The sequence below is a fragment of the Oenanthe melanoleuca genome, chromosome 3 (assembly GCF_029582105.1).
Source record: "Oenanthe melanoleuca isolate GR-GAL-2019-014 chromosome 3, OMel1.0, whole genome shotgun sequence".
Classification (NCBI taxonomy): domain Eukaryota; kingdom Metazoa; phylum Chordata; class Aves; order Passeriformes; family Muscicapidae; genus Oenanthe; species Oenanthe melanoleuca.
Window position 1 is genome coordinate 29,827,371 of NC_079336.1, and position 26,140 is coordinate 29,853,510.

At 36.5% G+C, this 26,140-nt stretch overlaps 1 protein-coding gene across 2 annotated transcripts in view; it reads left to right on the top strand.

The window, feature by feature from the left end:
* The window catches only part of MYO6 (myosin VI), a 101,742-nt gene that overhangs the window by 55,434 nt on the left and 20,168 nt on the right, over positions 1–26,140 (top strand). For both annotated transcript variants that reach the window (XM_056486907.1, XM_056486909.1), the window contains exons 12-26: positions 1,670–1,814; positions 8,065–8,222; positions 8,768–8,859; positions 9,322–9,394; positions 10,247–10,374; positions 11,412–11,507; positions 13,500–13,673; positions 17,349–17,387; positions 19,040–19,133; positions 20,436–20,566; positions 20,684–20,761; positions 21,667–21,796; positions 23,166–23,256; positions 24,430–24,580; positions 25,916–26,124. In XM_056486907.1, the coding sequence (XP_056342882.1) occupies positions 1,670–1,814; positions 8,065–8,222; positions 8,768–8,859; positions 9,322–9,394; positions 10,247–10,374; positions 11,412–11,507; positions 13,500–13,673; positions 17,349–17,387; positions 19,040–19,133; positions 20,436–20,566; positions 20,684–20,761; positions 21,667–21,796; positions 23,166–23,256; positions 24,430–24,580; positions 25,916–26,124 (1,789 nt within the window). The remainder of the gene's footprint in view (positions 1–1,669; positions 1,815–8,064; positions 8,223–8,767; positions 8,860–9,321; positions 9,395–10,246; positions 10,375–11,411; positions 11,508–13,499; positions 13,674–17,348; positions 17,388–19,039; positions 19,134–20,435; positions 20,567–20,683; positions 20,762–21,666; positions 21,797–23,165; positions 23,257–24,429; positions 24,581–25,915; positions 26,125–26,140) is intronic.

Sequence of the window (26,140 nt, forward strand, 5' to 3'; positions counted from 1 at the left end):
TGAGAGGTGATGAGAAAAAAGTTACAGCAAAATCTTACATAAATATAACTTCCTAATTTTAAGACATTGCTCACAAGATGAAGTAGTACAAGTGTAGTTGGGACTTAACTGCAGAATGTGCATGAAGGTTGATGAAGGAGAATTAGTGATTTGGGAATTGTCCTTATTACCTTACTACTGAAATCGGCCTCTCTAAATTGAGAACTGCTGTCTATATATTCCTGAAGGACTGATTCCTCTGGGTCTGGATGTACTACAAATACACCTACAGTAGAAAACATAAGTATGTAGGTCTGTCTTGAGTTGCAAGATAGAAATTGGTTCCTCCTGGTCTTGGTTCAAGTATGTATAGCTATTGGTGCAGTTTGGAAAAGGCAGACCAAAGAACATTTTAAAAAGTGCTCTGAATGATGAATTAAATGAGTGCTAACCTTGCAGGTTCACTAAATGACCCCAAGTATAGAATCAGCCCAGTACTGTACAAAACATTCTATTCAGAAGAGATCATGGGTGTTCTCTAGTCCCACGTGTCAAATCAGGGTCAGTGCTGAATTCAGACTGGGTAGCTTAGGGTTGGCACAGAGGAGAGTTGTTCTGTTTTTTTGGTCTTTTTTTTCCCTCTCTCAACTCTGTAGATCAAATCAGGACCTCCCCAGTGTCAGTTCGTGCTGTTGCTACCTTCATGAATATGACTGAAATGAACATGGTTAATGAGAATGAATCTGGGAAGATGCGGGTGTAGAGATGGATAGTGGCTTTATGTATCTCAAAACAGTAAACTTCCCAGAGAGCCTCCCTGTTTGGGGTTTTTGTGAGCTGTGACTTAGGCATTGACAAGGTGGAAGAGTGAAAGAGGTGCAAATGTCAGTTTGAGGAGAAAATTAACAACACGATAAGATGATGAAGAAAGTCAGGGTTTAGAGAAGGGAACATCACCAGAGAACTTATGTCCTCTAAATATTGAAATTCAGGCCCATTTTTTTCTGGAATAAATTATGGAACTTCTAAAATGTAAATGAGCTTCTAAAATGTAAATGAATGTATTGAACTTCTAAATTCCAAATACACGTTTTGTTCTTCCCTCACCTTGTGTTGCACACTCAGGGTGTGCATTTGAACTGCTCCAGGCAGTCTCTTATCAGAGACTCTCTAAAGTTCTGTTGCTGCTCTACTGCAAGCAACAGGAAATACATAATAAGTAAGTGTAAGTAAGTAAGTAAGTGCTGGATTTTACTAAAGTGGTGGTGTTCCAGTTGGAGATCTCTGCTGGCCGAGCCCCGGCGCCGAGGCAGATGCAGAGCAGCAGGGAGGGCACCTCTCGGCTGTTTACCTGGGATATTACAGAGCCTTATCTCAAAAATCCAAGTGCCAGGAGTCTGCCCTAGCAGGCACTTCTGCTGCACAGCAAGGCAGCCTGGAAGATTACAGGAACGTCTAAGTTCAGAAGTTTGACATCACTAGCGTTAGTTTGTAGGGCTTAGCGCTTCTGCATTTTGGGGTAGCTCTTCCCTACAAGCAGCCTGGACAGTGCTCTAGAAATAGAGAATTTCACGCGTAGTTTTTGGGCGGGGTGTTATTTTTGTGTTTGTTTTGAGGGGGTTCCGAACAGCGGGGAGGTCACTTCCAGAGGCAGGGGTGAATGCCCTGACGGTGAATGGTGTGTCCGCAGGGGGCTGCACGCCGCGCGCGCGGAGCCAGGCGGCGCTGGAGCGCTGCGCGGCCCTGCTGGGCCTGGACCAGGACGACCTGCGCGGGAGCCTCACCTCGCGCGTCATGCTCACCACGGCAGGGGGCGCCAAGGGCACGGTCATCAAGTGAGTGCCGGCGGACGGGGGCCGGGCCGTGAGGGGCGGGCTCCACGTTGGGTTGAGGGCCGTGAGGGGCGGGCTCTGCTCCGGGGCCGGGCCGTGAGGGGCGCGCTCCGCGCCGGGGGCCGGGCCGTGAGGGGCGGGCTCCGCGCCGGGGGCCGGGCCGTGAGGGACGGGCTCCGCGCTGGGTTTTGGGCTGTAAGGGACCGCTTCTGCGCTGGGGACGGGCTGTGAGGGGCGGGCTCCGCGCCCGGGGCCGGGCCGTGAGGGACCGGCTCCGCGCCGCCCCTTTTTCACCCTCCGGCACAAGCGGCCCCAGCTCCCCCTTAACCAGCTGCATGGATTTTTGCCTGGAAAGGCTGACCTGGCACAGAGACTAGACAGAGCAAAAGGAATAAAATATGTATTTATTGAAAGGATACACTTTGGGCAGTGCAACACCTGGCTACACCCAATCATATCCAAGATGGACCCTGGTCACGAGTCTTTACACTTTTAAAAGTTTTAGTTCATCTACATATTGGAGTTAATTGTCCAAACACAGCCCCAGGTTAAGAACTCTCAGACCGCTGGCTTGCCCCCTTTCCCTCGCTGTTGTTTTTGCTTCCTGGGTACCAGATTCTTTAACTAGAAAGGAATTGTATTGTCTATCTACGTTGTGAAGAGAACTTACTAACAGCTAATATGAAGTTTCAGAGTTACACACTAAGAAGCAGAGAATCTGAAAAATACAAGAGCTAAAACCCAAGGTATCGGGGTGAGCTGAGGTGTGCTCGGCCCAAGCGCTTCTTTTAATGGTTTACCAAGCACAGGTACACCCTGTACAGGCAGTACAGAAATCAGAGTGCTGAAGGCTAGCAGGCTCACAGTGCATGGAATAAGTACCTCCCGTGTTGAGTAAAATCTCTCGTGTGCCAGTGAGTACACTGTGTGGCCAGAGAAAGTATAGCAGCCAGTCAGTTAAACCCACAGCCTGCACAGCAAATTTGATGTGCTGAAAGATTTATCAGGTACACTCTATCAAGGAATGTTAATGCAGTACCTAAAGTCTTTGAGAAGACACTTGAGTCTGTCAGGAGGGCTGCACAGTGCTCCTGGGAGTGCTGCCCTAAAGTATTCCTGGAGCTGGGATGCTTTAATTAGAGGGCAGTATATACACCCTTCTTAAGGTCTGAGCGGTCTGTGTCCTTGTGTTTGCCATATTTAATTCTTCTGAAATCAAGTTTCAGCTTTAAAAACACCCCTGCAAATGGTAATCCAGAAATGTGCCACTTTTTGCTGGTTTTGGTGAACACACTTTTAATCTTGACTGATAATGATGTTTCACAAAATCACGGATAGAAAGTGTGTTACTTTGGGTTTTTTAGAATTTTTTTTCTGAAGCTATTAACAAGGTAACTTCCTAGGCACAGAAGCAAGATAGTGATTTCTTTCTGTATGCACATGGAGAAGGAATAAAGGAAAAAATATGTATAAATATGGTACCAGTGATAACATTTCAAAACCGTGAAATTTATGACTCTTGCAAAACTGAGTATTAAATACAGTTATATTTCATTTATGAAAAACATCTCTCTTCCACCACAAATTTTCTCTTGCTGAGATGGATCCTAGGATGCAAGCTGTCAGGCATGCTAGCTAAGATGTCTGCAACTAATCTGTGTTTTAACATTTAGTTTTCTATGTTGAGTATTTTCAGGAGTTCAAGCAAACATCACATCAATAACTGAACTTCGTCTAAGCAGTTTAGAGCACATAAAAGTAATTCTCAGTGTTCAGCTAAATGTATCAGTCTTTTAATTAGGAAGCTAATGAACATTCACTCCTTGGAAGAATACACGTGCTTATTTATTGACTTACGGAAACAATCAGATTGTTTTAGTGAATTGGAAACATTTTATGCACACTACACCGAAAGTTTATAATATGAAACTCATAATTATCTGTATTAATGGAGGTTATATAAGTTCCTTGCGTATTTTGTCATTGGAAATTTATTACTGAAATTATTATTATGGAAGAAGTTCTAATGCAGTGACAAATGATAGGTAATGTTGGGGGGAGTGGGGTAGAGTGATATGTTACTCTGCATTCAGAGCTCAAGATCTAGCCCTTTTAATTGTGTATTCAGTAGTCCATTTATGGAGAGTAAATTCTTCTCTCCCTGCCTAATATAAATTCCTCCTCTCTCTCCCTCACCAGTTACTAGAAATTGGGAACTTTGAGTTGTCATCCTGCTGCCTTATCAGATGATATCAAGTGTTACAAGTAATTTTTTTTCCTTCATTGCAAGCTTCACATGTAGGAAGATGTTGGTCTTGCAGGAATAAGTGTCTCCAGTGGAAAATATTGACCAAATTTTTACTATTTGCTCTTTTCCAGATGAGTCTAAATTGACAGCAAAATCTTTGATATATTCATCCAGGAAAAGCTTTATCAGTATTGTGGATAACATTTGAGTAGAAATTTACATATTATACAGTACAGGTGGCACTCATAGTAATTCATGACACTATGAACATTGTGGGTTTTGAAAGTCAGTAACATTTTTTGGTTGGGATGCACAGTGATTGCTGATCTTTCTTGATTGACTTACTGCTTACCTGGTTATTCTCCATATTACATTTGTATTTTTAAATTCTCCTCAGCTTACCATCACCCACTTCCTTTTACTGAAATATATCTTGTGGACTTTTATATTATAAATTTTTTGAAAGTAATTGTGTATGCTAATCTTGTTAGCAAGATTTTCTGCTTTCTTAATTCAGTATTATTAGAGCCCATTTTTTGAGAATACCCTTAATTTCACATTCCTTTTACGTGACAGCGTTAAATAGAAGTGGAAGGGCTTTGAACAAATTGTATCCCTGTCAGATTCAGATGGCACCCCACTGGAAATGCTCTCAGTGAACTGCTGATTCAGCCTCTGAGAACTGATTAGTTTTGGCTGTTGTACATGTAACATATACATAAGGCTTGTTCTGTATATTTTCCTTTTGAGAATGTTTGGTGGGACATATCAAGCCACCATGAGGCACATCGTGTCATCACTTCTCAGGTGACACTGTCAAGGAAGGTTTCTTAATTTTTGTTACAGCTTTGAGTTTACTTTTTTGTTTAAAACTGTAAAGATTTTCTGATCAGCATATTTATCCTTGATAAGCCTGGGGTGGTATTAGTGCTGTGCAGTTTCAAAAGTCTGCAGACTTAAGGAGTTATGTTTTTATGCCAGCAGATCTTATTTTTCTGTTGTTTTATTTTGAGGGTGTCAAAAATGAGTTCAGCAGACTGCTTACAGCATCTCGATGATTAATGTATTAAGCCTCTTGCACTAGCATTTCCTAGATTTGTGCATCTAAAAGCAAACATACTCTAATAAATACACCAATATCATCTTTCCACATGGCTTGCTACATGTACAAGAAAAGTAGATCGAACTATTTTAGGTATTTGTTAAATAGACACAATTTTTTTTTATGGTAGTGTGGTTTAGAAACTATTTGACTGCTATCAGTATTAGAGTTCTGACAAGTACATTTTTTTTTTGTTCCAGCAACCCAAAGAGCTGGTAATTTCTCTTTCTTAGAGACCTTTTGTGTGCAAGTAGATCATGTGAGTCCTAATAGGTCACAGTGAATAAATAGCTCAGCTGAAATCACTGTGCTCAGAGTATAACAAAGGCTTTGTTCTGCTAGGCACAGTGGAGCCAACAAGGAACAGTAGGAGGGTGATGCTAAATGCAACCTCTCTGAATTTTATTAAATACTCATGTGCAGTGAGCTGCCTGGAGGACTTGGCAGCTGCACTACATCTATCTGTCCTTGTCTCCCAAAATCCCATAATAATTACCTTGTTGGATGATATTTTTGCTATCCGTGTGAAGTGTGTTTACAGAGAGAAATGTGTTAGGATTCAAAATCTGGTGCTTCTTTTAGACTGTAAATGTGCTACTGTGCTTCTCTCTTGCTCAGTTTCTTTGTTTCCAAGAAGACTTTCACAGAGGACTCCATCATCACAACCTAAATTATTTTACAGGGTGAAAAAATTAACTTGCACCATTCCAGGTCGTCCAACTTCTTTTGCAGTACGTTTTCAAGCAAAATGCATTTGTTTTTTGTGATGCTAATGAAGCGTCCATTGGAAAAACTTTTTCAAAATATACTTTTTTTCATTATTTTGAACTTTAGCTTTTCTCAGATTACAAATGTGCTGCTTGTATTCTTTAATTATGTGGAGTATTTAACTAGGTAGGTTATTTCATCCAGGCTACTTTATTTATGAACCATCCATATTGGATGACAGTAACTGGTGGATATCACTTCACTTGCTCTCTCCCTAAGCTGTTGTCAATCACAGGCAAACTATACATGATTTTAATTAAAATTAATTTGTTCTGGAATATATTTGGGAACTGCATGAAGTTGTCTACAGGTTAAATCTACACTATCTGTGCTTTCCCCCAGGTCTCAAACTCTAGATCAGTGGAAACCTTGCTGAAGAAGTTGGCATGAAGACCAACAAGTGTTTTTCTTGCTGCCTTACCAAAGTGGCCATTTTTTGAATTTGGCAATTTTTTTCTCTATTCTATTCAAGTAGCTGATAAACGGAGGAAGGACAATTTATCTTTCCCTGTTCAGGCAAAAAACAAGAGAAAGAAAGAGATGAATTTTTCTTTGTGCAGACCAAAGAAAGAAGGAGCAGTGAGAAATCAAGTTTGTGAGAAGAAGGCTAGTTGTTCTGAACATAGTTCTCTCAAGGACTCTCATGTATTTACTATCTCAGGGCATTTTCAGCATTATTTTGTGGTTCTGAGCATTCAGTTGTGCGACATACATTGCAGGGTTACATTTTCTTTCCATGTGTGTTTGCTGCACACTGTGAAATTTAACCACAAGGATTTGTGCAATCTTTAGAATTGTACTTAATATTGGCAGAATTTGCTATTTTAACCTAGGACCATTTTGTAAATGCTCTAGCAGTACAACTACTTGTCATGTTGTTTAAAAAAAGTGAAAAGCGTGAATTATTTTAATGTATTATGTAATAGGTCTGCAGCTGACAGGAATTAGTATTCTGATCTCTTAAACGTATCAGAACAAAATGCAAAGGTACCTTCCTTCTATTTATAAGATGAGATTTCTGTCAGTACTAATTAACTTAAGATAGATACTTAGTGGAAGACAAGATTGTGTGTTAAAGCTAATTACTATCAAATGTAATGTAGCTGCAAGTGTCCTTTGGGAATGAAGACTCTGGTCACAGTAGACCACAGAGACATGGTACCAGTCACAGTAGAAAGTGATCTCCACCACTCTCACGATTCTGCATCAAAAGTAGTATCCTTGAAGAAATAAAGAAATAGTAATTATTAGTTAGCTTAGTGCTTGAATGATTTCTGGGAAGTGAAGAATATGGGTAAGCTGTTGTTGTGGTTTAACTCCAGCTGGCAACTCAGCCCCTCATAGCCACTCACTCACTCCTTGCCAGTGGGATGGAGAAGGGTAAAAATGAGAAGACACGTGGGTTGAGATAAACACAGCTTAATGGGTAAAGCAAAAGCTGCACGTGCAAGCAAAGCAAAACCAATAATTCATTTTCCATTTCCCATTGGAAGGTCAGTGTTCAGCTCCCCAGGATGGCAGGGCTTCATCAAGTGTAATGGTTACTTGGGAAGACAAAATTTGAAACTCGTATCATTCCCCTTTCCTTCTTCTTCCTTCAGCTTTTATTGCTGAGCATGATGCCATCTGATAGGGAATGCCCCTTTGGTCGCTTGGGGTCAGCTGCCCCAGCTATGTCCCCTCTCAGCTTCTTGTTCACCCTCAGCCTCCTCACTGATGTGGTGGGCTGAGGAGCAGAAAAGATGTCAGGGCAAAAACTAAACTGTAGGCTTTATTCTAACAAAAACAAGTCATAAATAAATAGTTGAAATATTTTTTGTAGGTGGTGATGTATTTATTTTAAATATCATTCTCTGGAAATTGTCAGTAGAGTTTCTAATCATCTATAAAACAATTGGGAAAGCATCTAAATCTCATTTCTACTGATGCTGGCAAAACATTATTCTTTTTTACAGGTAAGAATGCTCTAACTTGGCAAGGTTGTTTCCTGCCATGGCCTAAAGATTGGGGGAGGGGGGGTGTGATTTAGGTCCTAATTTATGGTGTTGGAAAGGCTGTTTTTAAGTTTAGAGTCTAATCTCAGCATTTCACAGTAAGGACTTCTGAAAAATAAGATCTATATCTTGTTTTTTTAGGGTACCCTTGAAAGTGGAACAGGCAAACAATGCTCGTGATGCCTTGGCTAAAACCGTATATAGTCATCTGTTTGATCATGTAGTGAAAAGGGTAAACCAGTGTTTTCCATTTGAAACTTCTTCTTTCTTCATTGGAGTTCTAGATATAGCTGGTTTTGGTAAGTATAGTTAAGATAATTTCTAGTTGTCACTTTTTCCCACCAAAGATTCAATAACAAATTTGTAATGAAGAGTGGGATGGTTTTCTTTTTAGTATTGATGATTCTTGTAAAGCTTTTGCTGTCTTTGGCTGACTGAAATTTAAAACGGGGCATGTTTTGTCATGTGCTTGAGTCCTGGCAAGGTTGTCCAGGGGAACAGCCTTTGGTTTTAGGGTCTTTAGAGCTTTGATATTTTGTGCCAGCCTGTTGTATCATAGATACATAAGAATGTACTGGTACAGTTTCAGTGTTTGGTAGCATCTTGCTTTGATTTGCTGCAAGCTGTCTGTCATTTGTCTTAGAAATGTCATATGCTGCAGTATTTTTAGATGCCTTGTGTGCAGCTTGGAAATCTGTAAAAAAAATTTTGTTTTGCTGAAAGAAATGGCTATGGATCTGCACATGTCTTTAAATATTAGCACTGTGAAGCTTCTCTTATTTACTACTTAATGTAAACTCTTGGAACACTTTTTTATCATAAAAGTTTAACTTCTGTCTTTCAGAGTACTTTGAACACAACAGTTTTGAACAATTCTGTATAAACTACTGTAATGAAAAACTGCAGCAATTTTTTAATGAAAGAATTCTGAAAGAGGTATGATATATTTAATGTTATATTTGAGGATTTGGTTTTTTACTGTTATATTTGAGGAACTTTTTTTTTTCCTGAAGAGATACTTAAAGTAGCATTGCTTTTCATAAGATTGCACGTTATGTTTGAATTCAGAAAATCGTTTGACATACTGTTTCCATATTATGTGACATCTGGTTGTGTCAGAAAAGAATGTATATTTTTGAAAACCAGCAGTGAGGTATCCAGATATTAGATAATTGCTGATACCTAATGGAAATATTTAATTGAACAGGCTTATCATTAAGGTATTGAAGTTGGAATATATTAAGGTGTGTAAGGAGATTCTCAAATGTGTACTGATTCATGCTATATTTTTTAAAATTTCTTCATGTTTATTGTAAAAAAATACTTTTTTTCTTGATCAGTTAAAAAAATTAAGAGTGGTGTTTTCTTTTTTCAATTACTTTTTTTTGGTAACTTTAGGAACAAGAACTTTACCAGAAGGAAGGTCTGGGGGTTAATGAAGTTCGTTATGTAGATAATCAGGACTGTATAGGTATGTACTTCTTGAATTGTCAAGCTTCTTCTTACTGTCATGGAGAGAAAAGAATCAGGCAGAAGAGACAAAATATGCATAGCATTACTAATTATATGGTTTTATGTATAGCCTCATTCAATTCACAGTCTTAAGAGTTCATAGGCATTGCTGCAGTACATTAGTAGTTTCACTCTTTCCACAGGAAAAAGTTGGTAGTAAAAATTCCTCTTACAAGAACAATTTCATAGAGAATGGAAACAAGTTGCAAAACAGTGAGTTTGTGTCTAATAGTTTCAAGAGCATGGATTTCTGTATCAGCTTTTAAGGGCTTTGGTATATATACGTGAGAGGTCAAGGCAATGCAGGTGTTACAAGTTGTGAAACCACTGCTGTATGCTCAAGCCAGGTCTGCCTTTCCTGAAACAGATTTCTACTTCTCACTGGATCATTTTATCAAATGGAAATATCAACCTTTTAGTTTTGACATGTGGTGAAATGTGGATGAAAAGCTTAAAAATCTCCCCCAGCAATTGAAGCAATCATCATATAAAGACCCACGGTCATACTGTAAGACTTAGGCCCCTTTAGACTAATTTCAGCTAGAGATCAAGAGTTAAAATCAAACAATCCGTTTCTGATCTTTTTCTCACATGTTCCACAAGAATTAGAACTTCTAGATTTGATAGATATACTATGCATACAAATTGAGATATATAGAATTGATTTGCCATGACTTCTTGTATTTTGTTTAATGGCTTTCCATAGGTACTTTTGTAGACAATCAGATCAGCACCTTTTAGATGTGTTATGTTCAGTGGTGATACAAGATGATGTATTAAATTTTCGTAAATATGTGTGATTTTTTAATAGATTTGATTGAAGCAAAATTAGTAGGTGTACTGGATATTTTGGATGAAGAAAATCGTCTCCCCCAACCAAGTGACCAGCATTTTACTTCAGTTGTGCATCAAAAACACAAGGACCATTTCAGGCTTTCAGTAGGTTTATTTTTGTTGTCTGTCTTGTTTTAATGAAACAGTTCTTGGAACAGTTGATAGTAGCACTTCAATTTAATGAAAAACTTTTGTAAGAAATCTCATACCACCCAGTCTGCACAGTCTGTACCTCTTTGTTAAGGACAAGTTGGGTTATTAGATTTGATGAAAAGTTCACTGAAGGCTTCAAGCAATTCTAATATCCTGCTGAAACTAAAGCCATATTCTTCTCTTACATTTGAAGTTGTTAACATGTAAAGCATGAAAAGGAAGTAAAAACACATTTTAATTTAGATTGTTTCATATCAGATGAGTTATTTTTGTTGTTCTTTTCAAAAATTGCTTGCTTTGGAGAACATTTGACTCGTGTCTAGTGAGCTAGCACTTCAGAGATGACAACGGGAATCATACTAAGAAAATGTTATTGTTGTTTATTTTTTAACATACAGCACTGTGTGGAAGATTAAGGCAAATTGTTGCAATTTAGATACATGAATTGTATTGGAATAAAAAAAATGCTGAAAAAATTCAAGCAAAGGAAGCCATCCTTTATCATCCATTTACCAATATTGTCATCCATTTACCTTGTGTTAAGTTTCCACTTAATCCTGCTTACCTGAATCGCTGTGCAATGAAACATTCTGGTGGTATGTTCATGATCAGCTGTTAAGATATACATCTAAAGCCATATCTTAAACTTCTGTCTAATCCTGTTCATATAACAAGGCTATTCAGCTGTCAAAGGAATGATACAGGAAGTGTTGATTAAAGCAAAACCAAAATCAACTGGCTGGTGTTAGCAATCCTGGTGACTTGTATTTTGAATATAATGTGGTTTAAGAGTGAGGAAGAGTTTGAAATTAGGTTTTTAGAATATCATGGTTTGGACAGAAATGGTAATGACCAGCACAATTATACTTAAAGGAAATGTGACTTTTAACATCTAGCGCTCCTATTAGATCGTGGTGGTGTTCGAAGAATAAACTTTTTCTTAATCTCCGTTTGCAATACTCCTTTGTAATTCATCTTCTTAATTCCAGATTCCTAGAAAGTCTAAATTGGCCGTTCACAGAAATATCAGAGATGATGAAGGCTTCATTATCCGACACTTTGCAGGAGCAGTATGCTATGAGACGGTAATTTTACCTATGGAACACTATGTTTATTGTGTTTTGTAAAACATTTATATTTTTTTCTGTCCATATAGCTTAAATTACAAAATTTCCTGTGATCAGAAGAGAAGTTCGAACATTGATATGTCTTAACTTTGAAAATAATGTTTTGAGTATTTGAGAGAATTGACAGTTTCTTTTAACTTTTCTGGTCACAGCTCATTTTAGTGACATATGTTTTGTATAAAAGTTTGTTTCAAATCTATAGGTAATGGTGTCAGTATTAAATATATTGATTCACAATACACTGCAAATCTTGCATCAAAAGGTGTTTACATCCTGAGGAAAAGAATAACCTATGTGATATAAAGGTATTGTTAGTGAAGAGTACCATTTTGGAGGCATGATTATCCTTGTACACAGTCCCCTTCGTACCTTGTGTTTTCCATTTCTACTGGCAATGGACTAATTTGTGTAAAAATACAAAATACCTGAAGTTGCTACTCTCAAATGACATTCCAGATTCTTGTGGTTTTTTGACTATTACTTATTGTCTAAAAACATTATAAAACCTGAAGCCCGTATCTAGATCATCAAATTTCACAATAAGATCAAATGAGGTTCCAGAATGCTTTGTTGTTCTGTGTAACTCCAGCATGTATGAAGGATGCTACTTGCAAAGAGGTTTTTTTGCCAGTCAAAAAATTGTGCTTGAAGGATTTGTTTCATGTACTTCAGAATACTACAGGAATAATGATTGTGTTTTGCAATAGATGCATTCTATGAGTCACTGTAAAAATAAGAAAGTAGAAGCCTCTGTGTTACCTACCTGATTTTTCTGAGGTTGCTTAGAGTAGATACTAAAATAATAAATGAAAATTGGAATTCCAGGAAAATTGGAGCAAATTTTTCTTTGTTCCAGGTTCTCTATTTTTAACCATGCAGCTCATCATGATACACTAATAATGCCTTAGAGTGTCTTCAGGAACAGAGGAGACAGATTTGATCACATAAACTCTGCTGTCAGTGCTAATCAGATGTGAGGTCCAGGAAGTGTTAATGTGCTTGACTTTATCCTCTCCCTCAGAGGGACTTTCTTAGCTTGGGCCTTAAAACTTTTATTTGGTTGTTTTGTTTTTCTTCTTTGTTCTCTGCACTTTCGACATTTCTCACAGTCTGATTTGTGGTAAGGACACTTATTTGGCTGCATACATATTCCGGTCTTGTGTCTTCATGGCCCAAGGAAACTTTGGAGGCCTGTGTTTGTCCTTTGATTCTTATCACCCTTTTATGGGATATCTGGCAAATTGGCATTTTCTTCAAAGTAGTCTTGGCCTCTTCTGTTCATTAGTATCAAAGTCTCTATTAAGTTGCACCAAAAGCTGTTGAGGATTTTGGTAATGTGAATTTGGATACTAATGTATTGATCGCTGAGTTGCAATGTAATGTATTGTTTTCTCAAAGTTAGTGATCCAGTTCAAATAAACCGAGATATAACGTCTGTAGGAAAGGACAATACATTTTATTAAATCAAGTGTTCATAAACAGTCATAGTACTACTAAAATAACCTGTTTTCCTTTCGTTTTTCAAACTGTGTAGATGTACCAAGTTAAGTGTGCATGTTAATTCCCATTTCACAATAGATCTTAAATAATATTGCAAGCAGTGAAGAATTAAGCTTCTCAGAAATCCTAGGTGATGATGATGTATTGAGTGCTGGAAATGGAAGGATAGTCATTGACAAAAAAAACCTGATCTTTTTAAAGGCACCAAACCTTTCTTTGGGTTTCATAATTCCAACAGCATCCTTCAAATTTAAGACTGGCTTTTCTCTGGCATTAGGATTTTGTGTTTCAGCTGAAAAGTTGTTTGAAATAATATAGGAATATTTACCCCATGTATTCTTGCTGATTTTTGAATTAAGTATGTAACTGTTTCCTTTAGTTTTCTAATTAGACTGAAGTAATTTGGACAGTAAAACAGATGTGTTCTTATCTCTTGGGTTGTCTTTTCAGATGCAATTTGTGGAAAAAAACAATGATGCTTTGCACATGTCCCTCCAATCTCTAATATGTGAGTCCAAGGACAAGTTTGTTCGACAGTTGTTTGAAGCCAACACTAACAACAACAAGGATCCCAAACAAAAAGCTGGAAAACTCAGTTTCATCAGTGTGGGCAACAAATTCAAGGTAAAACCATATAGTAAAGTGTCCTATCTTCTTGTAATGTATGCCAGTTTTATGTTACTTGAATTAAGTAGAACCTAAGCTTGGGAGAACTAGCAGTAACTTGAGATTCAGAAGAAAATTTGTTTAAATAGATGGCTTTTCTTCTAGATGGTGTATTTAAACTACATGTATGCATTTCTGTCAAAAGTATCTTCCATAATAGTCCTTACAGAGATGATACAGTGATTTTTACATCAGAATCTTTCAAAGTCACATGGAAGTCTTTATTCAAAAGGTTTTGAGATTTGAATTTGGATTCAGTAGACTTTAAAAGCTTCAAGATATGACAAAATGTGTTCTTCTGTGCTACTGTAATTATGCCTTCTATGTATTGAGTCCCTACAGTTGGCCAAACTCTCAAAATTCAATACCTAACCTAACCACTGTTTTTCCTTTTCTGAAATATGCAATTAGTCATGGCTTACACAGGAAGATATTCGTTGTACTGAATGTTTCCTTTCTCAATATCTGAATCTGATGCTTCTCCTAATTTTCTCCTTTCTTCTGATCTTAAAAAGCTGACCTTCAAACCCTGTCTTCTCCAAATATTTTCTGCATCTTTTTCTCATTCATCAGTTTTATTTTAGCTGGACTATTCCAGCTCAGGATGGCTAGAAAGAGAACAATAGGGGAATTAAGAGATGAAAAGCAGGCACATCGTGGGCTGCAGGTAAATTTTTCAGTCTCATGGATTTTCAGTTGGTAGAGCTGCATCAATTTCAGCAAGGAGCTCTTTTCAACACGTTCAGTATGGGCCAGATCCAATGAACAATTTGTATGCCTTCAAGTCAAGTGCTGAAACAGTTTTGGTATGCTACCTTACCTAGGACCACCAAAAATCCACCTCATGTTCCTAGCTAGACTCCTTACACCCTGTGGAAAGCGAGTATCCTAGATAATCCACAAAACCTACAAAAAAGTATCTCATGTAGAGTGAGATACTGCCAGTAGCAGGAGAGTATTTCTGCATTTCTGCTCCATATTGAGGGTAAGTACTGGATCCGGACTGCAAGATAAATTCCTTCTTGCATAATCATATCTTGTGGCTAGCATTTGGAACTGTTCTCTAAATATGCAGGGCCTGAAGAACAGGGAGAATATGGTAGCAGCACACTTGCTTTTTATAGCAATAGTATGCTGCTTCAGGTCTATACTGTGTTCTGTGTTCTATGGCAGTTTTATTTCCTGTAGTGAGTGCCAAGTTATTGGTCAGTCTGACAAAGGGTGTTCTCATTACACCCTTCTGGAGTTGTTTGGTTAGGTTGCCAGGAATAAAATTTTTGTGGGGCCGGGAAAAGTGGGAGACAGAGTCTAACTTGTAAGGTAGTGGTTTCGACATTTAACTGGGAATTAGGCAGACTGTTCTCCTGAGTTTTGCTCTGATGATTCTTTTTAACTCCTTCCTATTCTGTAGTGGTTGTTGAATTAAAGTGTGATAATTGGTTTAATATACAAAACATGATCAACAGGTAGTCTGAAAAGTTGCATACAGATAAGCCATGTCCCTGTGGCCATGAGTCTGCTGTAAATTAAGCTTAGATCCACAAAATTTTTGAACTGTTTTTCATTTTAAAAATGAAATCAACTAGGGGATCTTTTGAGGTATTTCCTCTTCCTTCCATCTGGTTTTTCAATTTCTCTCAGATTTAGCACCCCATGTTCAGGTGATGTGGACTTGTGCGTTATACCACTGCCCAAGGAGAGGTGAATTAAAAGGGAGGCGTTTTTAAAGTGAAGCAGATATTGAGTGGGGAACTTCTTTGTTTTGAACTTGGGTATTCACTTCTCTAGCTAGAACACAGCTAATGTCCTCTTTGGATCTGGCCCATCAATTATATTCAATGTTTTCAAGTTTCATGGCATTTTGAATGTATGTGTTATTTCCAGTAATTCATTTAGTGTTACCTTCCCAGACACAGCATGTGATGCTGATGAACACTAATAGCCTTGAAAATTTCACTTCAGATGACATCAAAATAAGGTCTTTTATCTTACTAGATACTTCCTCTCTTTAAGAATAAGAATTCTTAGTGCATTAATTTGTATCAGTCTTCTGAACTACTGAAATTAGAACTACTTCTAATTATATCAATTACTAGATAATGTTGGAGGGACTTCTCATTATGAAATCCTTCACCCATCCCTTCCTTATAACTAATTAAAATTAATTCTCATAAATCAGTTGAGAAAATAATGATTAATTTACCATCAGATCTCTTCAAGATTATTTGAGCTGATTTTACCATATGCTAATTCTGAATTAAATTGTGACAACTCAAAGAGCAGTAGTTTTAGCAATATGATTTACTCATACACATTTTGTTGGAGAAATTCATCTGAGAATGTCTCTGGTTTATTTCTTGTCAAATCACAGAGTATAAGGAAGGGTATTGTTTTGTCAAGCAGAAATATATTTTGTTGATGGAAATTGGTCTGTCTCTTGCAAACTTTAGTGTTTCCAATGTAAGAAAACATAATTATGATCAAGTTGAGATATAAAGAATATGTGTAAGTGAGAACTGAGCAGGAGGTTATTAGTGTTTGTCATGCTTCTTGTGGCACTTTTTCTAACCCTATACATGTTAAGTTAAAAAAATCCCAAATCAGTTTTATCTACCAGAGGGACAACTGGCAGCTGTAAGTGATGCACACTACCCATACAAATCTTGTTTCTTGGATTCAAGGTAATTGAAAGATCTGGCTAAAAAAAATTAGTCATACGTCAGATCCTTTGAATTTGCTTCCAGTGCTGTAAATGGATATGTTAGGATGTACTGAAATTTTTATTGCTGCAGTCTATATACCTATATAGACCATATACTTAAAGTTTGCTAAAAAATGTAGAAAGGCCAGCCCAGCAGTAATTTATGTGGCAAAACAGACACACCTCTAAAGTAAAAGTATTGCTATTTTTCTGATGTGGTTTTGGAATATTTTAAGTCCCTACCAATTCCTTTCAATAGCAACTCTAAATTGTTTTCTCTGATAGCCTTAAGTCTCTGGTTATCCTGAAGGCTTGACTCCAAGTAATAGTAGTATTGCAGTCTTTTCTCATCACAGTCTTTTTAAATGCTGCCTCAGTAAATATCCTTTTAAAATTGTAGGTTTTTGTCGTCAATAAAGAATTAAAAAGTTTGTAAGTTTGGAAATAAAAATAGATTATTGCAGGTAAATATTGACATAACTTCGAAAAAAACCAGAAGAAAGCCTGAGAATAGCCTTTCTGTGTTAATTATTTAATGTACAGATAATATTTGTTATAGATTAAATTTGGGATTTCACAAATTATCAGTGTGTTTTTTAAAAATGATAGCAAATTGGTCTCATTTTTTATAATTTTATTACATAGTCATTATTTTTTATTTCCCTAAATGGTCATGCATGGTTTTTGATGACTATGTTGTACTAAGTGACTAGTCCATGCAATATTGTTGTACAGTTTAATACAAGCAATTTCCTCAGGGCCATTCATGCACACTTGCATGATTTTGTCTTATTAAAATTTGTGAATGTTGGTTTATCAGTTCTGTCTCACTAACAATGAACATGCATGCAATAGTGCTATATCTCTTTTTGGTGTATGTATTTCTGTACATGCCATGGTAAGGCTTTTAAAATATCTGTTTTCTTTTACAGACTCAGTTAAATCTGCTTCTTGAGAAGCTTCATAGTACTGTAAGTATATATACAGATGTAGCTTCACAGTTTTCTGATGTAAGGCAAAATAGATTATCTCAATATTATGGCTTAAAATAAATGCAGTTAGTAATTGCTTAACAGTTTGCAGCTACACAGCACTTCATTAATATCTTGCTGTACATGTGTTGGTTATTGATTTACTTAAAAAAGGAAAATGCACCACCTTCAAAAAAGTTGTAGAATGAAAGTTAAACAATTTGAATAAGCAATATGAAATCTGGCTGTGCTGCAATCTCATTTTCTGGTCACTTTTACTTCTTTCTGTACATTGGTTATTATTAATGACTAATTTTCAGAAAATTTAGAAATGTTTCTTAGAAGAAAGTTATGTAAGAATTTATTATTAATTAATCTTTTCAGATTCTATAAAGTAATTAAAAATGTAATATTTCATTTTGCTTTTTTAACAGGCTGTAAATGCACAGGTGGTCAAAGAACCTGAGTCCCCTAATAAATATTTGTTAATTTGGCTGATGCAATAGGATAGTTTGTGAAATTTTCCCTGTAGTACAACATGCCATTTTCTTTTAGAACTTGCATCTGTAGGAGCACAGTGTTGTTTCTCTTGACCATATGTTCTAAAAAATTATAGATATTAGGTTATGCTCTGTCAAAAAAAAAAAAAAAATAAGCTGGGAAACAAGGGTGTGAGGTGCTGGAGTACAGCCAGCATATAAGATTTTACCGTAGTCTTGAGACTGGTCTGAAGGGTGATCTATTTCACCCAGTGCATTCTGGAACTGAAACACAGTCCAGGGGAAGAAGTGTGTGGCCAGGCTTGCTGTACTCTTGAGTTTATCTCCTCCGTGATTGAGGAGATATTGTTAATGTAGAGCTCCCTTGGCAGATTCTGTCTCATTCTCAGCTGAGAGATGGAAAAGAGAGCGTATGCTACAAACTGGGATTAATACTACGTTTTCTCAGTCCCAATTTCATTTCAGTATATGCAAAGTTGTCATTAGCAGTCACTTTTTATAGGAAAATCTGAATAATTGGATGATGCTTGGCAAAATGTTAGCCTTGCTGAATGATCAGAGAGAGCAGTGGTCAAAAGTTTATCACACATGGTCATAACAGTGGAGCAGACTGGAACAACATCAAGGAAGAGAGACTGAAGCTGTGAGCCAAATGAAGTTGTAAAAAGTAGAAGTTAAGGAAGGTGAGGTTCATCTGGCAGTACTCTGATGTCAGGAGTCTGGTAGCATGTTTGCTGATGTGAGCTTTGCAGCATTTTAGTGTTGTGACTGTAGAAGATAATGAGGGTAGTACGATCTAGAGTCATGATTCATAGATTTTATACATATTAAGGAGAATAGTTGAATGAAAATTCAACAGAATTGAGGATATAAATAATAACTTAAGCACTGAGATCAGTTACATCAAGACCAAGGTTACAGTGTAAAACTGATATATGAGAGAAAAAGAATGGGGCTGGGACTTGATAATCTTTAAGGCCCACTCCAGCCCCTTAACTTTCTATGATTCTATGATAATGTCAGCATTTCTCTTTTAGAATACTATTATTTTATACCTTTTTTTCCCCCCACCCATAAGTCTTAAATCATTAACTGCTATTTTAGGAGTTTTAAAAATCTGTGGATTTTCCTAACTTCTTGCTTTGGTCATAGGGATCAAGCTTTATTCGCTGTATCAAACCTAATCTGAAGATGACAAGTCACCATTTTGAAGGAGGACAGATTCTTTCTCAGCTTCAGTGTTCAGGTAATGTATGCCTCTGGTATTTTTCCCTCTGATTTTTACTGATTATATATTACCCTAAGTTTGAAATATATGGGGTGAAAGCAGTATTTCCTTGCTTGAACTGTTTTCTGGAGGTAGGTTATTTATGCTATTTAGATTTTTAGTAACGTAGCACTCATTTTAGTCATAGAGCCCTAGAAATCATTCATCTGAACTGCTGATAGGACTTTACTTTCAAAGAAGAGCACCAGTTCACCCTGGAACAATAGAATTTTAAATTTCTGTGGCATTTGAAGTGTTATGAACTCCTGTGTGTATTTAGAGGCCTTCATTGTTAGCTGAGTTATCTAAGAATTGAAGCACACCAGTGTTCTTTGATTTTATTGATACTTTGATTGAGTTTAATTATACTGGTTTACTTTATCAAAAGTTTCTTTATATCACTATTAACTTGATTTGGAGCTGAACATTCAACATGGATGAAATACTGCATCTTTATTATTGTTGAAGTGAAAGATGCTTTCCAAATTTACAGCTTTATTTGCTCGTGCCCCACGGAACTTTATGAAAAACAAAGACAGTATAAACAAATTAAATTTCTGTTGAATGCAAGTATGCAAAAGATTAAGTTTTATGACCACAACCACAGGTTAAGGTCTAACTTGAAAACTTCCCTGGAGCCTGTGTTGATAGAGTTATATAAAGTAGCAGGTAAAAATTGGTATGGCCTGTGCTGCTGAAGTAGTTTGAGTCTTACTGACTGTGTCTGGGCTTTACTGATGTCCTAGTTGCAGCCAAAATGTAGTAACATTATTCAGGACATTAAAGTTACATCTTAGCAGCTGAAACCTTTCAAGTACACTAAATGTTCCAGCATTGCTTATGTATTTGAGGTTGCATTTGCACCACATCTCACACATACCACTCACATGATTAAAAGAAAAGCCTGGTTGGGCATTATTTGGTGGTTTGAGGTGTGGATTTGGGTTTTTTTTTTTTCTTCTCTGTAAAAATGAAAATGTCAAATCTGCTGAAAAAGGATTTTATTAGAAATATTAGAAAAAAAGTCCTGTGGATGATTGAGTGTTACCTCTCAAATATGGAGAAAACTTTTTGGGCTTTTTTCATGTGTTCAGTATTATTTTTTTGTGACTGACCACATAATCAAAAAATGCTGCAGGCTTGATCAAATCCCAGCTGAACTTTGTGGTTTAGCCTCTGAATAATATCTTTGAATCTTACGTCATAAACCTACATAAAATTCACTGCTTAATTTGAATGTTACTGATCCCAGCTTTTGTGCCTGTGTCTCTGTGAATTTAGGGATGGTGTCAGTTCTGGATTTGATGCAAGGTGGTTTCCCCTCACGAGCTTCATTTCATGAGCTATACAATATGTACAAGAAATACTTACCTGAAAAATTGGCTCGACTGGACCCTAGGCTTTTTTGCAAAGTAAGAAAAAAATAATTCTTTTGTATCATCCAGGAGAGAAAATGTATTGTGATGTTGGTTTTTGTGCTTTTTTTTCAAGGAGGCAGAATATAATCCTTTCTGTTTTCTGTATTTCAGGCCCTATTTAAAGCCCTGGGACTGAATGAAAATGATTACAAATTTGGGCTAACCAAGGTGTTTTTTAGACCCGGCAAGGTAATCTTTTTCTTGGAGTTCATGATTATGAATCTTATAATTTCACTTTGAAAGGACCTTTGAAGGTCACATTGTTTAACACATTGATAAAAGTGGGGCCAACCTAAATAAGGGTACCCAGGATTTCTGTAAATAATTTTGTTTGCTTTCTTTGAATAAATCACAAAATTAGTACTGATACAATTGGATTTATAGTCTTATTGTTGATGCTGCAATATTTCTAATGCAATGTTTGTATTCCAAGAATTATGATGACTATTAAAAAAAGAGGAAGTCAGGGCCAAGAAGTATTTTCTAGTAAAATCTCTTTATAGCTGAAATCTCTCTGATTCTGAGTGTTGCTGCTTCTATTCAGAGAAAGGACATGAAGTCGAGAGCTATTGTGATGAGAAAGGAAAATTATTGTAATACTAGAAGAATGTTCTTCCTGTCACATAACTACCAAAAAACAGAAGGATTTTCAGAAAACATTGCCTTCAATAGGAACCTTATACAAAGGTTAAAAATTGAGAAGTGCTTTCAGCTATTATTTTTTTCTACAGGTATATAATTAGATATGTTTTGAAGTTGTGGAAAGCCAGAGTTCATTTCCAGGATGTAGAAGAACAATTGATTTAAAAAAATTTTGGCCATAAATATTTTTGGTGATTAGTAAATGAATATATTATTGAAAATGCCAGGTGTTGGATGTCTATAAAGCAAACTTATAAAAAATCTGCAGTTGTCATTTTTGCTGTCATTAAAGAATGAAGTGTAAAAAAAATTTATCTACTAACTTCAGTTGAAAGCTGATATAAGTTTACGTTAAAAATATTTTAACATTTTAACTCAGCGTGATCTTAAATAATAATGTCTAACACTCTCTGTCCTCCTAATATGTAAAACTTATTTTAATTTTTATTTAGTTTGCAGAGTTTGATCAGATAATGAAGTCTGATCCCGATCACTTAGCAGAGCTGGTTAAACGAGTGAATCGCTGGCTTATCTGCAGTCGTTGGAAAAAAGTTCAATGGTGTTCTCTCTCAGTGATTAAATGTATGTGTTTTATGTTTTATTCAATCAAAATGTTTGTTAAAATACAGCAAAGCAATTATTATCACCTTGAAATGTGGCCTAGGACATGTATAGAAGATGTTACATACTGAAGTCTGAGTAATTGATTTCCAGGTTGGTAAGATTTTTCTTGAAGTTCACTGTCCAGAGTAGGAATAAGGTGGTGTGGAATAGAGATTGGCATTTGTGGTGTGCTTCAGTAAAGGTGTCTGGGAGATGGGGAGGTCTAATGCAGAATGTCAGCAGTCTCTAATAACACGGAGGGTGTAAACTATGCATTATAATGCAGAAGAAAAGCCTAAAGACCTCATGCCAGTGCACACACGGCTCTGCATTTGGGCCAGTAAAGTCCTGGCTTCCACATCTGTCACTGATGGATTATTATTTGTTGCTGTTTATAGTGGAACAAATAGAATTTCTGAATTCTTGTGATACAGATTTCAAGCATCAGATTGTAACACTAAAATCTTGGGTTTGACCTAGACATTTATGCCTTTTAGTCTATTTTTTTCAGAAAGGCAGGACAGAAAGTATGTCACAGTGTGCAAAAAGTAGAAACACAGGGGAATAATACTGATTTTTATTTCTGTGTAGTAGTTTATGGCAAATTGGAAGCTAATTTTATTCCCAGTACAAAGCTGAAACAGATAAACAAGAAGTGCATTTTTGTGACGACCTAAGTCCATTGGTTAAATATCGCTGTGTTCACAAACTATGTGCTAAAGGCAGTCTGGAGTTTGGATCCACAGTCATCTATGATTTCTCTAGTAAATCTGTAAAAACTCATTTATTGTTGCACTTCTAAAATACTCAGCACACATGCATGTGCCAATGCCTTGATTCTTTGTTTAACTTGCCTCCTGATCTCAATCATTTAGTTAGAAGCTTTAGATGAAGACTGTATTAGAACAAAAGCTAGAGGTTTTGTTCTGGTTTTTTTTCATTCCAGTATTGTAGAGAGATCCTCGGTGAAGTTGCAGCCACTTTATTATCTCTAGCAGATATTGGCTACTTGATTACTTTTCAACACAGGTCTAAGACTCTAAGCTGAGTTTTTCCTGCTTGCTAGAGCCTGTGACTTTTAACAGGGGTTACTGATACCTGTCAGTCTGGAGGGGTGCGTGAGTGTGCACGTTTCATTGTTTCTGTTGGTTTTGGATGAGATCTCTGTGCCTGGCCCAAGACTGTGAATTCTTCTATTCTGTTTCGTAAATGTTGTGGTTCCAATATAGAGCAAGTTCTCAAGCACACATAGTCTGCATACAGTTTTGAGACATCAGATGTGTGAGGAAGATAGAAGTTGTGTTAAACTGTATGAACCATTAAGATTCTATCTTCTGTGTGTTTACAGTGAAAAATAAGATAAAATATCGAGCTGGTGCCTGCATTAAAATACAAAAGACTATTCGTATGTGGCTTTGCAAGAGAAAGCACAAACCACGGTAAGAAGATATTCCTTGGCTGAAGAAAATATGTTTTAGATAATATTTTCTTACTTTACTTAACTAAGTCTATCTGAAATCATAGAATGCTGCTACATACAATTAAAGGAGACTGAGAGGTTCTGTGTTCCTTAGCTCTTTCCCAAGGATGAATAGATTAAAACTGAACCGTACCTAAAAGATGTTTCTTTAGCTTTTTGTTCATAAAATCCTTCAGTGACAGCCTTGTTTTTAGAAATCTTTTATTAAACCTGTCTAATTTAATTTAAGCTCATTAATTTTTGTCCTTTACCCATTTACACCTTGCTTTGTAGGTTCCCTTTCATTTTTATCTTAGAAATAAGAACTGTCTTGTTTCCTCTTGAAATTAATTCCATTAGCTGGTTGCAGGGAATACTGATGGAAAAACTACTTCAATCATTAAGCTCTGCTGACACCTTTATGTTCCCTGACAGAGATGCAACTCTATTCTAGTTGTGGGCTTCTCATAAATTATATCCTTTGAGAACTGTTTCATTTTGAATCTTGGCATTTCTGACTTTTTTTATTTTTGAACTAGTTGGTGCTCTTTAATGATTTGATTTTGTTTCTCTTCTGTGTGTTGATTTGTGAATCCCAGTACAGCGATTTCTGTTTAGGAAGATTGTCTGCAGAGTTGTAACTTCTGCGTGAGGCCTTCAATAGGGGTTCTTAAAAAATCTCTTGAATTTTCCTGAACCCTTCTCCAGCCTTGTTTTCTCACTGCTTTGGGGTGTAATGACTCTGTTCCCTGCTGTGTAGTTAGTTTTATCTGGTTCATTCTGTTACTGCTCTTTGAATAAGTGGCACTATTCAACCTTTATCCCTTGCAGTTAAAATCGTCTAGGGGATACTAATGATTTGTTATTGTGAAAAAAACCCCAGAAACACCAACCCAAATTAATTCTCAAAATAAAAATGCATTTTTCCATTCTGAATTCTTGTCTGCTAAGCAATTTTGGTTACTGCTTGGAAAAGGCTCCATTACTTAGTTCTTGATGTGATAATGCTCAAATTTCAAAAAAAGAGGGTGAGCTGTCAGAAGGCATAACTTGTCTCCCCATCTACCTTTATTGCATGAGTGGCTATGGAGTTTTAGAAATATCACCTTCCAGAATAATCTCAAGGTAAAAATAAGCTGTTTTACCTTCACAGCATTGATGGTCTGATAAAAGTACGTACACTGAAGAAGAGACTTGATAAATTTAATGAAGTAGTAAGTGCTCTGAAGGAGGGGAAAGCAGAGACAAGCAAGCAGGTCAAGCAGCTAGAGGATTCTATTGATGCTTTAATGACCAAAATTAAGGTATGTGGTAATAATGAGAGAAATAGTATCTTGGTACTGGAATCTTTAAAAAGCTTCATTTAAAGGAGAAAGCCAATGCATTTTTCTTAGTAGAAAATATACTTTAATGTACTAGTCTTACTTTTCAGTAATTTCAGTCATCCTGTTTAAAATTATTTGTAAATATAACTGAAGTGAACCTTGGAAATAGGTGCATATGTCTAGACTTTGGTATGTGTGTCAAAACTGGTACTGAAGGTTAAAGAAAAAATGCATGTTGATATTATGAAACCAATGTTGTCAATAATTTGTTGCTTTCATGATTGGAATAATGCATATTACCAATATTTTAATTTAATAAAGGCTAAAACAAGGCATTTATCACAGAATAAAGACATTTATCATTGAATAAAGACATTTATTTTCCAGTTATGAGGCTTTTCAGACATGGTAGTGTAAAGAATTCAGCTTGCTGGTTATGCTTCAGTCTGTAGTCCTCCCTTTCTTAGCACAGAAGCACAAAGACAAAATGAAAGCGCACTGGCATTTATTAGTATTAGAAAAAATTTGGTTTCTTGAATTCTTATTTCATGCAATATTATAGCTTTCTTAGTGTATCATATTAAGACTTCTCTATTTAAGATCACTGTTGAAAAGATGGTAGAGTTAACCTGTCAACTTAGAGTTCTCTTTTCTAATAAAAAGGATATAATTTGATTATCATCATGATACACTATTAGAAAAGGTCAGCAAATCCCCCCATATTGCAGTTTTGTTAGTAAGATATGAATTGTAAAATGAAATTAAATTGTACCTGTCAATAAGGTTTGAAAATGAGTGTAGCAAAAACATTTTCAACCTGTCATTATAACTTTTTCTAAAAAGTTAGTCACAACACAGCGCAATTTTTTTTTCTGGGTGCTAGCAGAAATATTGAGAAAAACTGCTTTGTGCTATGACATCAACACAGAGCTGTAAATAACCACTAAAGAAGATAAGAACACAATGCAAAATACATGTGAGCAGTCCTTAATTTCCATCCAGCGTGTTAAGAATTAATTTCTGTTCCTTAAAACTGAAAGATCTAAAATATAAAGGTTTTCAAAAGAAGTCATGTTTAATTTCAGTGATGAAATGGAGATTAATTTGTATGGTTTTGTAGGAGAGGGGAGAGGAATGGGTTCTCAGGATTGTAGAAAGAGAGGAAAGAGTGAACCTAATCTTCCCAACCCTGAGGTGTAAATATGATTTAAGTGTAGTGCTCAGTGATCTCATTTCACTTTAATATTTTTTTAATATATGCTTTCAAAAGTGTAGTACAAATAAAAAGGAATAACCGCCTTATTATTTTTGCAGACCACTATAATGACTAGAGAACAGATACAGAAAGAATATGATGCTTTAGTAAAAAGCTCAGAGCAGCTTCTGAGTGCACTGCAAAAGAAGAAACAGCAAGAGGATGAAGCAGAGAGGCTACGACGGATCCAGGAGGAAATGGAAAAAGAAAGAAAGAGACGTGAGGAGGAAGACCAAAAACGAAGGAAGGAAGAAGAGGAAAGACGCCTGTGAGTCTTGAATTTG